Source organism: Salmo salar, chromosome ssa14 (genome assembly GCF_905237065.1).
Source record: "Salmo salar chromosome ssa14, Ssal_v3.1, whole genome shotgun sequence".
Classification (NCBI taxonomy): Eukaryota; Metazoa; Chordata; class Actinopteri; order Salmoniformes; family Salmonidae; genus Salmo; species Salmo salar.
In genome coordinates, this window is record NC_059455.1 from 48,063,985 (window position 1) to 48,077,639 (window position 13,655).

Below are 13,655 nucleotides of genomic sequence, written 5' to 3' on the forward strand. Positions count from 1 at the left end.
AGGGAAGGAAGGAAGGAAGGAAGGAAGGAAGGAAGGAAGGAAGGAAGGAAGGAAGGAAGGAAGGAAGGAAGGAAGGAAGGAAGGAAGGAAGGAAGGAAGGAAGGAAGGAAGGAAGGAAGGAAGGAAGGAAGGAAAGAGGGAGGAGGGGAAGGCGGGAGGAGGGGAAGGAGGGAGGGAGGGAGGAAGGGAGAGGGAGGGAAGGAAGGAGGGAGGGAGGAGGGGAAGGAGGGAGGAGGAGAGAGGGAGGTGGGGAAGGAGGGAGGGAGGAGGGGAAGGAGGGAGGAGGGGAGAGGGAGGTGGGTATGGAGGGAGGTGGGAGGGAGGAAGGTGGGGAAGGAGGGAGGAGGGGAGAGGGAGGTGGGTATGGGGGGGAGGAGGCAGGGAGGGAGGAAGGTGGGGAAGGAGGAAGGGAAGGAAGGATGTGGGGGGGAGGGTGAGAGGGGGGAGATAGGAGGAGAGAGAGATTAATTTCACCTTTATTTAACCAGGTAAGTCAGGTCGGTGTGAGAATGAGTGTGAGCGTGTGTGTGTGTGTTGTGATTTGTAGTGTAGCAGGTTGTGTGTGGGTTAGAGCATGTGTTTGACCGTGATGGAATGGATTAGCAGCATAGCCCAGTGTGTGAATGAGTCACAGTGTCCAGCAAACACTTCCTATCACGACATTTACTAGAACACTCTACTGACAATGGTGAGAGACATACACACAAAAAGGCCTTCTCTCTCTATCTCTCTCTCTCTCTCTCTCACTCACTCACTCACTCACTCACTCACTCACTCACTCACTCACTCACTCACTCACTCACTCACTCACTCACTCACCACACACACACACACACACACACACAATTCCATCAACACCACCCAACTCTTACCCCCTAACCCGGAAAATCGATTAGAATTCACTGTATATATTGGAACGACAGAGCGAGGGAATGAGAGAATGAGGGCTGGATTGAGCCAAGCTGTCTGTTTAAAGAATGAGGGCTGGATAGAGGGATTTACCCTCTTTTATGTGGTGAGTCCAGGGGTACCATTTCAATGTGAGTCCCGTACACAAAAACAACAGGCCATAGGAAGGGGTGTTTCACTCCCACCTATTCAACACTTTCTCATGGACCTCACAAAGACAAGCTGGTAGAGCCATGACAGCAGGCCTGTCCCCCTGCCTGTCCACCTCCCTCTCCCCCTGCCTGTCCTCCTCTGGTCCCCCAGCCTGCCCCCTGCCTCTCCCCCGCACTCTCACCCTGCCTGTCCCCCTCTGGTCCCCCTGCCTGACCCCCTGCCTGTCCCCCTCCCTCTCCCCCTGCCTGTCCCCCTCTGGTACCCCTGCCTGTCCCCTGCCTGTCCCCCTCTGGTACCCCTGCCTGTCCCCTGCCTGTCCCCCTCTGGTCCCCCTGCCTGTCCCCCTGCCTCTCCCCCTGCCTGTCCCCCTCTGGTACCCCTGCCTGTCCCTTGCCTGTCCCCCCTGCCTGTCCCCCTCTGCTACCCCTGCCTGTCCCCCTTGCCTGTCCCCCTGCCTGTCCCCCTGCCTCTCCCCCTGCCTGTCCCCCTCTGGTACCCCTGCCTGTCCCCCTCTGGTACCCCTGCCTGTCCCCCTCTGGTACCCCTGCCTTTCCCCCTGCTTCTCCCCCTGCCTGTCCCCCTGCATGTCTGGTAAAAAAAAAAATTAAGATAGAACTGAAAAGGAAATGTTGTTTTGTTCTGTTGGGCTGTGAGTGACTACCCTTATGGAGGCAGTCAGACTGTGAGTGACTACCCTTATGGAGGAAGAGTTGGACTGTGATTGACTACCCTTACGAAGACAGAGTTGGACTGTGAGTGACTACCCTTATGGAGACAGAGTTGGACTGTGAGTGACTACCCTTACAGAGGAAGAGTTGGACTGTGAGTGACTACCCTTATGGAGACAGAGTTGGACTGTGAGTGACTACCCTTATGGAGACAGAGTTGGACTGTGAGTGACTACCCTTATGGAGACAGAGTTGGACTGTGAGTGACTACCCTTATGGAGACAGAGTTGGACTGTGAGTGACTACCCTTACGGAGACAGAGTTGGTTATTGTCTAGATGTCTAGGTTTGAGGATCTCCATCATGACAGTTTGGACAGATTATAATTTTATTATTTTCCTGTGGCATGACACTATTTAGTTATCATGTCATTATTCATTAACCCTTACCTCTCCGTACTGGTTGAACATGCGTACGGCCTGGTCGGTGAGGTTGAAGACGTTCCTCCAGTCGAAGCTGGGCATGGTCTCTTCTCTGTCCTCCTCAAGCCCGTTGAACAGGAAGTTGAGGATGTCTTTAGAGGAGAACTCAGTGTCCTCCAGACTCTTGTCTATTAGGTCTGCTACCGTGGGGTTTCTGATGGTGTCCTGCAGGGGCAGGAGAGAGATATAATTCATTTACTGGAACAGTACTGCACGGTTACAATTGTGTGCTGCTATTTTGGCCACGTCTCTCTTGACACCAAGGTAATACCACAACGAGACTAACCTGGTAAAATAAAGGTGAGAAAGAATGAACACCAATACTCTGCGTGTGTGTGTGCATGTGCGTGTGCGTGAGTGCGTGCGTTTGTGTGTTACCCTGATCATGTTTATCTGGATTCCAGCATTGAAGAACCTCCAGAGTTGAGGTCCCACCTCCTCCCAGGCCTTTCCCATGGTCATCAGACGCTCCAGCTCCTCAAACGTAGTGTTGGCCTGGAGAGAACATGTTAGCAGTTAACAGACATGAACACAGACACACACACATACTGACATAAAGGCCATCAATACTATGAAGTCCTGTCTTTCTCAGACCTCCAGTATGCATAGTAAATAGTATCTATGTCTTTCTCAGATCTCCAGTATGCATAGTAAATAGTATCTGTCTTTCTCAGACCTCCAGTATGCATAGTAAATAGTATCTATGTCTTTCTCAGATCTCCAGTATGCATAGTAAATAATATCTGTCTTTCTCAGACCTCCAGTATGCATAGTAAATAATATCTGTCTTTCTCAGACCTCCAGTATGCATACTAAATAGTATCTATGTCTTTCTCCATGCAGCTCAATAGAATTGACTTAACATCAGTTTTCTGTCAACTGCTGTAAATATGACAGAACAAATGTTATATGAATGAGCTCTGTTCTCTTTTGTCATTCAATTGAGCGTTGGAACCCCCTGTAACAAACACAATTGAACGTTGGAACCCTCTGTAACAAACACAATTGAGCGTTGGAACCCTCTGTAACAAACACAATTGAACGTTGGAACCCCCCTGTAACAAACACAATTGAACATTGGAACCCTCTGTAACAAACACAATTGAGCGTTGGAACCCTCTGTAACAAACACAATTCCTCAGCAGGGTGTTTGTGTGTTTGTGCACATATGTTCAGGTTAACAAGAGTCAAAGAGAAGGAGAGGAGGGTGTGTGTTGTCTTACACTCTTTAGTATCATTCTAATGGCTGGGGAGTCTGGAGCATAGAGGATCTTCCCCATGAAGAGAGGCTTGACTGAACTCCACACGATCTTAGTGACCGGATTAGACTCCAGAGTCTGCATCAGGTCGTTACAGAACGGAGCTGAGAGGAGAAGGGGAGGGAGACATGTCTAGTTAGCCTGTGACAAGGGAAGCAATGGAATAGTTCCTAAAGCGTAAACTCTGAGCACATCTCAAATATTTTCAAGTATTTGACATGATGTATTTGACCCGGATGTGATCCCTAGTCCTGACTCTACTTACTGGTTGTCATGTCGTAGACATAGTCATGGTTCTTGGATCCATTCACCCCCAGGAACACCTTGTAGTTGTTGTCTTCATACCAGTTGAAGGAGAGGACCCTGGATCCCTCTCCGTCTGGGTACCCACAGAACAGGGCTGACACAATGCTCATCAGCTGGCTAAAGGAGCTGGGACCACCAGCCTGCAACAACGGGTAGACTACATTCAGAAGGTCCTTGGTGCTGTTCCTCTCAAAGAGCTGGAGGTAGAGAGAAAGAGGGAGGAAAACGGAAGAGAGGGAGGAGAAAGAAAAGGTTAGACGGGTAGACCACTTTCAGAAGGTCCTTGGTGCTGTTCCTCTTAGAGCTATTAACTGACATTTTGGTTATTTAGAATTTTTTTAAACAACAAATTGACCATCGGTTCAATTATATGAATTCCATTTCGTTCAGGTTTTATCTGTGAGCTCAATGCAGTTTTTATAGAGAAAGATCAAGCCCAGTCAATAACACAATAGAAAGAATCTATGTGCAAATGAGGTAGATTAGGGAGGTAAGGCAATAAATAGGCTGCAGTGGCGAAGTAATTACAATTTAGAAATTAAACACTGGAGTGATAGATGTGAAGAAGATGAATGTGCAAGTAGAGATACTGGGGTGCAAAGGAGCAAAAATAAATAAATAAATAACAATATGGGGATGAGGTAGTTGGATGGGCTATTTACAGATGGGCTATGTACAGGTGCAGTGATCTGTGAGCTGCTCTGACAGCTGATGCTTAAAGCTATTGAGGGAGATATGAGTCTCCAGCTTCAGTGATTTTTGCAACTCGTTCTAGTCATTGGCAGCAGAGAACTGTAAGGAAAGGCGACCAAAGGAGGAATTGGCTTTGGGGGTGACCAGTGAAATATACCTGCTGGAGCGCATGCTACGGGTGGTTGGTGCTATGGTGACCAGTGAGCTGAGACAAGGCGGGGCTTTACCAAATGTATTTGGCTAAGGTGTATGTAAACTTCCGACTTCAACTGTATGTGAACATCACACATACACACGAACAATGAACAACACCCATGAACTGTTAGACATACATCTGACCAATGCATTCATCATAAACACTTTAAGTAGGATACTTCCACCCTGTACAAAGCACCACGTGTGTCTTTACTATAAATACACCTTGGATAGTAGGATACTTCCACCCTGCACAAAGCACCATGCCTGTCTTTACTATAAACACACCTTGGATAGTAGGATACTTCCACCCTGTACAAAGCACCACGCGTGTCTTTACTATAAACACACCTTGGACAGTAGGATACTTCCACCCTGTACAAAGCACCATGCGTGTCTTTACTATAAACACACCTTGGATAGTAGGATACTTCCACCCTGTACAAAGCACCATGCCTGTCTTTACTATAAACACACCTTGGATAGTAGGATACTTCCACCCTGCACAAAGCACCATGCGTGTCTTTACTATAAACACACCTTGGATAGGAGGATGGTGCTATGGTTATATCCTGCAGGTTAATAGGGCTACCTGTCTAAACCTCTCACTGACTCACCTACTCTCTGGGGCTGGACGAAATGAACACACAAACATGAGATTTAGAAGCTGTCAACTCTACCCAAAAACAAACACACACCAATGCACAAAGGCACACATCCATAGACACACACACATATTTAAAACATGCACGCGCCACACACACACACACACACACACACACACACACACACACACACACACACACACAAACAGACACACAGACACACACACACACACACACACACACAAACAGACACACAGACACACAGACACACACACACAGACACACACACACACACACACACACACACACACACACACACACACACACACACACACACACACACACACACACACACACACACACACACAAACAGACACACAGACACACACACACACACACACATCACACGTCCACTCCCTCCTATCCTCCTGGGATCAGACGCTTCTTATTTATAACCTCCAGTTTCCTCATCACAGGTTCCTGTATCTGGGGGAAACTAACAGCTTCCTGTTATTGGGGAAAACTAACAGCTCCCTCATTACAGCTCCCTGTTACTGGGAGAAACTAACAGCTTCCTGTTATTGGGGAAAACTAACAGCTTCCTGTTACTGGGGAGAAACTAACAGCCTCCTGTTACTGGGAGAAACTAACAGCTTCCTGTTACTGGGGAAAACGAACAGCTTCCTGTTACTGGGAGAAACTAACAGCCTCCTGTTACTGGGAGAAACTAACAGCTTCCTGTTATTGGGGAAAACTAACAGCTTCCTGTTACTGGGAGAAACTAACAGCCTCCTGTTACTGGGAGAAACTAACAGCCTCCTGTTACTTGGGAGAAACTAACAGCTTCCTGTTACTGGGAGAAACTAACAGCTTCCTGTTATTGGGGAAAACTAACAGCTTCCTGTTACTGGGAGAAACTAACAGCCTCCTGTTACTGGGAGAAACTAACAGCTTCCTGTTATTGGGGAAAACTAACGGCTTCCTGTTACTGGGAGAAACTAACAGCCTCCTGTTACTGGGAGAAACTATCAGCTTCCTGTTCTTGGGGAAAACTAACAGCTTCCTGTTACTGGGAGAAAGTAACAGCCTCCTGTTACTGGGAGAAACTATCAGCCTCCTGTTACTTGGGAGAAACTAACAGCTTCCTGTTACTGGGGAAAACTAACAGCTTCCTGTTACTGGGGAAAACGAACAGCTTCCTGTTATTGGGGAAAACTAACAGCTTCCTGTTACTGGGAGAAACTAACAGCTTCATGTTACTGGGGAAAACTAACAGCTTCCTGTTATTGGGGAAAACTAACAGCTTCCTGTTACTGGGAGAAACTAACAGCTTCCTGTTATTGGGGAAAACTAACAGCTTCCTGTTACTGGGAGAAACTAACAGCTTCCTGTTATTGGGGAAAACTAACAGCTTCCTGTTACTTGGGAGAAACTAACAGCTTTCTGTTACTTGGGAGAAACTAACAGCTTCCTGTTACTGGGGAGAAACTAACAGCTTCCTGTTACTGGGGAAAACTAACAGCTTCCTGTTACTTGGGAGAAACTAACAGCTTCCTGTTAGTGGGGAGAAACTAACAGCTTCCTGTTACTGGGGAGAAACTAACAGCTTCCTGTAACTGGGGAGAAACTAACAGCCTCCTGTTACTGGGGAGAAACTAACAGCTTCCTGTTACTGGGAGAAACTAACAGCTTCCTGTTACTGGGAGAAACTAACAGCTTCCTGTTACTGGGAGAAACTAACAGCTTCCTGTTACTGGGAAGAAACTAACAGCTTCCTGTTACTGGGGAGAAAGTAACAGCTTCCTGTTACTGGGGAGAAACTAACAGCTTCCTGTTACTTGGGAGAAACTAACAGCTTCCTGTCACTGGGAGAAACTAACAGCTTCCTGTTACTGGGAGAAACTAACAACTTCCTGTTACTGGGGAGAAACTAACAGCTTCCTGTTACTGGGAGAAACTAACAGCTTCCTCATCACAGCTCCCGGTTACTGGGAGAAACTAACAGCTTCCTGTTACTAGGAGAACTAACAGCTTCCTCGTCAAAGTTCCCGATTACTGGGAGAAACAACAGCTTCCTGTTACTGGTGGAAACTAACAGCTTCCTCATCGCAGCTTCCTGTTACTGGGAGAAACTAACAGCTCCCGGTTACTGGGAGAAACTAACAGCTTCCTGTTAATGGGGGAAACTAACAGCTTCCTCATCGCAGCTCCCTGTTACTGGGAGAAACAAACAGCTTCCTGTTACTGGGAGAAACTAACAGCTTCTTGTTACTGGGAGAAACTAACAGCTTCCTGTTACTGGGAGGAACTAACAGCTTCCTGTTACTGGGAGGAACTAACAGCTTCCTGTTACTAGGAGAAACTAACAGCTTCTTGTTACTGGGAGGAACTAACAGCTTCCTGTTACTGGGAGGAACTAACAGCTTCCTGTTACTGGGAGGAACTAACAGCTTCCTGTTACTGGGAGAAACTAACAGCTTCCTGTTACTGGGGAGAAACTAACAGCTTCCTGTTACTGGGGAGAAACTAACAGCTTCCTGTTACTGGGGAGAAACTAACAGCTTCCTGTTACTGGGAGAAACCAACAGCTTCCCGTTACTGGGGAGAAACTAACAGCTTCCTGTTACTGGGAGAAACCAACAGCTTCCTGTTACTGGGAGAAACCAACAGCTTCCCGTTACTGGGGAAAACTAACAGCTTCCTGTTACTGGGAGCAACTCATAGAGGGAACTGAGTGATGTATTCTGCAAATGTTAAGAGGGATCAATAGAGATAAAGAGAGGACAGAGAGCAAGACAGAGCGAGAGAGAGAGAGAGAGAGAGAAAGAGAGTGAAAGAGAAGGAGGAGAAGAAAAATGGAGTGGAGACAGAGAAGGAGAGAGAGAGAGAGAGGATAACAGAAAGACATACGATAGATGACCACTCACCACTTGGACCTTCTCTGATACAGCGGTTAGGACACGCCCCCAGTAGCGTAGGTCTGGTCCGTCCGTGTGGTTGTCCAACACCCGGGGCAGCTGGGAAAAGACAGTTTTGACAGGTGGTAGTCACATTTCAGGGACTACAGATGAAAACTAGCCGGCCGGCACATTTATGGAAATATTGATAAGATTGTCCCTGTCAAATACATGAAACAGAACGTTTGAATACTTTGAGATGTTATAAAGCATTTTGAATAATGTCTGATTTGTTTCGTTTTTTTTATTCGGTTAGCAATGTTTAAAATCATGCAAAGATAACTAACTAGGCCTGAATCAACGAGCAGGGTGCTATATATACTCTCATACTCTTTCACCTTTACGACTTTAAAGGAAAAGCCCTTAACACTGGCTCTTCAAGGCCACTGACATGCCACAGAGAGTCACTACGGAAACAGAGAACGCCAACACAAACATCTTACATGCTTCCTATGACATTCCTTACACTTCCATTTCAATGAACGGAGGGAGGGAGGGAGGGAGTAATGGAGGGAGGGTCGGACGGACGGGGGACGGAGGGAGGGAGGGTCGGACGGACATACGGACGAACGGACGGACAGAGGGAGGGAGGGTCGGACGGACAGACGGACGGACGAACGGACGGAGGGAGGGTCGGACGGACGGACGGGGGGACGGAGGGAGGGAGGGAGGGAGGGACGGAGGGAGGGAGGGTCGGACGGACGGAGGGAGGGAGGGAGGGAGGGAGGGAGGGAGGGAGGGAGGGAGGGAGGGAGGGAGGGAGGGAGGGAGGGAGGGAGGGAGGGAGGGAGGGAGGGAGGGAGGGAGGGAGAGTCGGACGGACGGACGGAGGGAGGGAGGGAGGGAGGGTCGGATGAACAGACGGACGGACGGACGGACGGACGGAGGGAGGGAGGGAGGGAGGGAGGGAGGGAGGGAGGGAGGGAGGGAGGGAGGGAGGGAGGGAGGGAGGGAGGGAGGGAGGGAGGGAGGGAGGAGTTAAGGGTTAAGGGTTGAGAGGACAAACAAGTAAAAGAGAGGAAGAGGTGAAGCGAGAGGGTTTACTCCGCCCAAAATCTGTCCATGTTAAGTACATCATTATTATTAAGCAAGTGAGGAGTTTTTGTATTTGGGGGAAATGAGTGTCGATATTTAGTCAAGATAAACATAAACTGACAATGTTGTTACGAGTGTACTAATATACAGTACCAGTCCAAAGTTTCAGAACACCTACTCATTTAAAGGTTTTTCTTTACTTTTTACTATTTTCTACATTGTAGAATAATAGTGAAGACATGAAAACTATGAAAGAACACATATGGAGTCATGTAGTAACCAAAAAAGTGTTAAACAAATACATTTTATAATTTAGACTCTTCAAAGTAGCCACCCTTTGCCTTGATGGCGGCTTTTCTGGGTGAACAAGTATGATTTTAGGAATGTCACTAGCTGTAATAGAATACAATTGTGGAAACCACTTGTATGTGTCTGTGAGTCCAGTTATGAAGGAATTAGAGGTAGTTTCCCAAGCCAATGCTAACTAGCGTTAGCGCAATGCCTGTACGTCTACATGAATAGTTAGCATGCTGTTCCTTTTTCATCCGACTCTGGGGAAGTAGATAAATTGCTTCATTGACAAAATCTCAAACTCTCTCTTTAATATTGAGGATATTACATTCATTGATGCTAATTACAGGTTGCTGTTTTACTGTGAAGAAAATTCTTATGCTGACCGTGTAGGTAAGGTCATTTTAGGGATGAAAAACCAGTCTCAGTGTGAACTTCCAACGACCACAACCAGAAAGAAAACATATTGCACTACATATTTGAGAACTAACAATCAAATAAAAGTATCCTCTAATGTCTCTCCTCTGCCTATAGGTGACACATGGCCCTGTCTCTAGGTGTATGGCCCCGTCACCTCTTAGTGTGTCTCTCTGAGTGAGCTGAGGGGAGGTGCATTGCCTAACTCATTAACTAATCCTATTAGGGAAATAGGCCAAGAGGCTATCGCTCTATCGCCTTGCCAACCTGGCTGAGCCAGTCACCTGCCTTCTGGAGACTATACAGTGGACTGAATCCTGACAGAGAGAGGGAGACTAAACCCTGGACTGAATCCTGACAGAGAGAGGGAGACTAAACCCTGGACTGAACCCTGACAGAGAGAGGAGACTAAACCCTGGACTGAATCCTGACAGAGAGAGGAGACTAAACCCTGGACTGAATCCTGACAGAGGGGAGTGGGGGAGACTATACCCTGGACTGAACTCTGACCGAGAGGGGAGACTAAACCCTGGACTGAACCCTGACAGAGAGGGGAGACTAAACCCTGGACTGAACCCCGACAGAGAGAGGAAACTAAACCCTGGACTGAACCCTGACAGAGAGAGGAGACTAAACCCTGGACTGAACCCTGACAGAGAGAGGAGACTGAACCCTGGGGGAGACTCATAAACACGCACGTGTAACATGTTCTATGACCTCACAAGCTATACAAGAGTCGGTAGAAGTTAACGGGTGCTTCTACATAGAAGATCATAGGAAATCCCAGGACATGGTGTCTATAATACTGTAATAAGCTCACATAGTTACTATCACAAACTCTAAATTCCCCAAAGTTTCCACTGACTAATTGAATATTCATTTCCCACTGAGTAAACAATTTCTGTACTTTCATATAAATATATTTTTATCTGAACTTAGTTTTGCCGGACCTTATATTTTGGATTGACATTTGTCAATAAAACTCATAAACGCAATTGTTTATGGCTAATTGTTCTGTGTTCTACTTGTAAAAACTATTTATTTAGTGCCCCGGTTGTTCAGAAAGGAAAATGGTAAAACACTTAATTGTGAGGATAAATATAAGGGCTGGAAATGCAGATAAATTAAAGTCTGATAAAAAAAATACTATTTTTGCTGATGTATCATGACTGAGTTAAAGACCACTTGTGGAAACTGCAAACATTAGAGAATGGACATTAATATTTTAGAAAGAGAGAGAAGAGATAGAGAAGGCCGGGACACTAAAGGAGAGAGAGAGAGGGGGGAGTAGAGATGGAGAAGGCCGGGACACTAAAGGAGAGAGAGGGGGGGGGGAGAAGAGATAGAGAAGAGCCAGGACACTAAAGGAGAGAGAGAGAGAAGAGATAGAGAAGGCCGGGACACTAAAGGAGAGAGAGAGAGGGGGGAGAAAAGATAGAGAAGAGCTGGGACACTAAAGGAGAGAGAGAAAGAGGGGGAGAGGAGATAGAGAAGAGCCAGGACACTAAAGGAGAGAGAGAGAAAGAAGAGATAGAGAAGGCCGGGACACAAAAGGAGAGAGAGAGGGGGGAGAAGAGAGAGAGAAGGCCAGGACACTAAAGGAGAGAGAGAGGGGAGTAGAGATAGAGAAGAGCCGGGACACTAAAGGAAAGAGAGAAAGAGGGGGGGAGTAGAGATAGAGAAGAGCTGGGAAACTAAAGGAGAGAGAGAGAGAGAAGAGATAGAGAAGGCCGGGACACTAAAGGAGAGAGAGAGGGGAGTAGAGATAGAGAAGAGCCGGGACACTAAAGGAAAGAGAGAAAGAGGGGGGAGTAGAGATAGAGAAGAGCTGGGACACCAAAGGAGAGAGAGAGAGAGAAGAGATAGAGAAGGCCGGGACACTAAAGGAGAGAGAGAGGGGAGTAGAGATAGAGAAGAGCCGGGACACTAAAGGAAAGAGAGAAAGAGGGGGGAGTAGAGATAGAGAAGAGCTGGGACACTAAAGGAGAGAGAGAGAGAAGAGATAGAGAAGGCCGGGACACTAAAGGAGAGAGAGAGAGGGGGGAGAAGAGATAGAGAAGAGCTGGGACACTAAAGGAGAGAGAGAAAGAGGGGGAGAGGAGATAGAGAAGAGCCAGGACACTAAAGGAGAGAGAGAGAAAGAAGAGATAGAGAAGGCCGCCGGGACACTAAAGGAGAGAGAGAGGGGGGAGTAGAGATAGAGAAGAGCTGGGACACTAAAGGAAAGGGAGAAAGAGGGAGTAAAGCCGATTGATACACACAGACAGAGCCTAGGAAAGACATCCATCATGCCGTACCAATCTGAAGATCTTGAAGAAGTCAACGTTAGCATAGAGCATGTCCTCTATCTTCTGCAGGCGCTGCTGTGTCAGGGCACACATAGCATTACGCACTCCGTACATGCCTCTCCGGCTGGGAAAGATGATAAACCTCTCTAGAAGAGCCTGGCTGCAGGCGATGTCCTTCAAGTGGAGGTCTGGAACACCGTGGGCAAACTGCATGGTGGTGGGGGGGGGGGAGAGAAGACATGGTCAGATTACATTTTATTTTGTATTTTATTTTATTGTCACGGTACGGATTAGATAAATTAATTCGCACTTTTATATAGCGCTTAAATAAAAGCATTTGTCACACATGTTTTACAGTAACTCAACCTAATACCCAAATAGCGATATAAGCTCCAATAACGTAGTATATAAAAAATGTATAATATATAGTATATTATACCATTCAGGAGACACTTTCATCCTTATTCATGTGTGGTCCCAGGAATCGAACCCGCTATTCTGGCCTGACAAGCGCCAAAGCACCATGCTGTATTAACTGATCCTCAGAGGACCACCAGTCAGTTTCAGGCCTAAATCATTCCAAAAACACACATGCCAGCAACGCCAAGCTGAAATGTATCAGGATGACAATGGCACCACTTGGCAGTCAGTCTCTGAGCACAGTGAAAATCTGTATCAAGTCACAGACAGAAACATGTCCCAAGAAAAAGCATCAGAAAAGTTGTTTCTAATACAACATTCCCATGTTTCTTTCTAGCCAGTCCAAAGGGACTGAAACAACAACATATCCATGTTTCTTTCTAGCCAGTCCAAAGGGACTGAAACAACAACATATCCATGTTTCTTTCTAGCCAGTCCAAAGGGACTGAAACAACAACATATCCATGTTTCTTTCTAGCCAGTCCAAAGGGACTGAAACAACAACATTTCCATGTTTCTTTCTAGCCAGTCCAAAGGGACTGAAACAACAACATATCCATGTTTCTTTCTAGCCAGTCCAAAGGGACTGAAACAACAACATATCCATGTTTCTTTCTAGCCAGTCCAAAGGGACTGAAACAACAACATTCCCATGTTTCTTTCTAGCCAGTCCAAAGGGACTGAAACAACAACATTTCCATGTTTCTTTCTAGCCAGTCCAAAGGGACTGAAACAACAACATATCCATGTTTCTTTCTAGCCAGTCCAAAGGGACTGAAACAACAACATATCCATGTTTCTTTCTAGCCAGTCCAAAGGGACTGAAACAACAACATATCCATGTTTCTTTCTAGCCAGTCCAAAGGGACTGAAACAACAACATATCCATGTTTCTTTCTAGCCAGTCCAAAGGGACTGAAACATCAGCGAAGCGGAGCACTATCTCCCTAGTTATTAGTTCTACCTGTTCTACCTATA

General features: G+C 46.7%; 1 protein-coding gene across 2 annotated transcripts in view; it reads right to left on the reverse strand.

Moving 5' to 3' along the window:
• LOC106569796 (retinal-specific phospholipid-transporting ATPase ABCA4) overlaps positions 1-13,655 on the reverse strand; it is a 93,029-nt gene that overhangs the window by 54,073 nt on the left and 25,301 nt on the right. For both annotated transcript variants that reach the window (XM_045694487.1, XM_045694486.1), the window contains exons 7-12: positions 12,267-12,464; positions 8,197-8,286; positions 3,736-3,973; positions 3,435-3,574; positions 2,590-2,706; positions 2,179-2,376 (exon numbers count right to left, since the gene is read on the reverse strand). In XM_045694487.1, the coding sequence (XP_045550443.1) occupies positions 2,179-2,376; positions 2,590-2,706; positions 3,435-3,574; positions 3,736-3,973; positions 8,197-8,286; positions 12,267-12,464 (981 nt within the window). The remainder of the gene's footprint in view (positions 1-2,178; positions 2,377-2,589; positions 2,707-3,434; positions 3,575-3,735; positions 3,974-8,196; positions 8,287-12,266; positions 12,465-13,655) is intronic.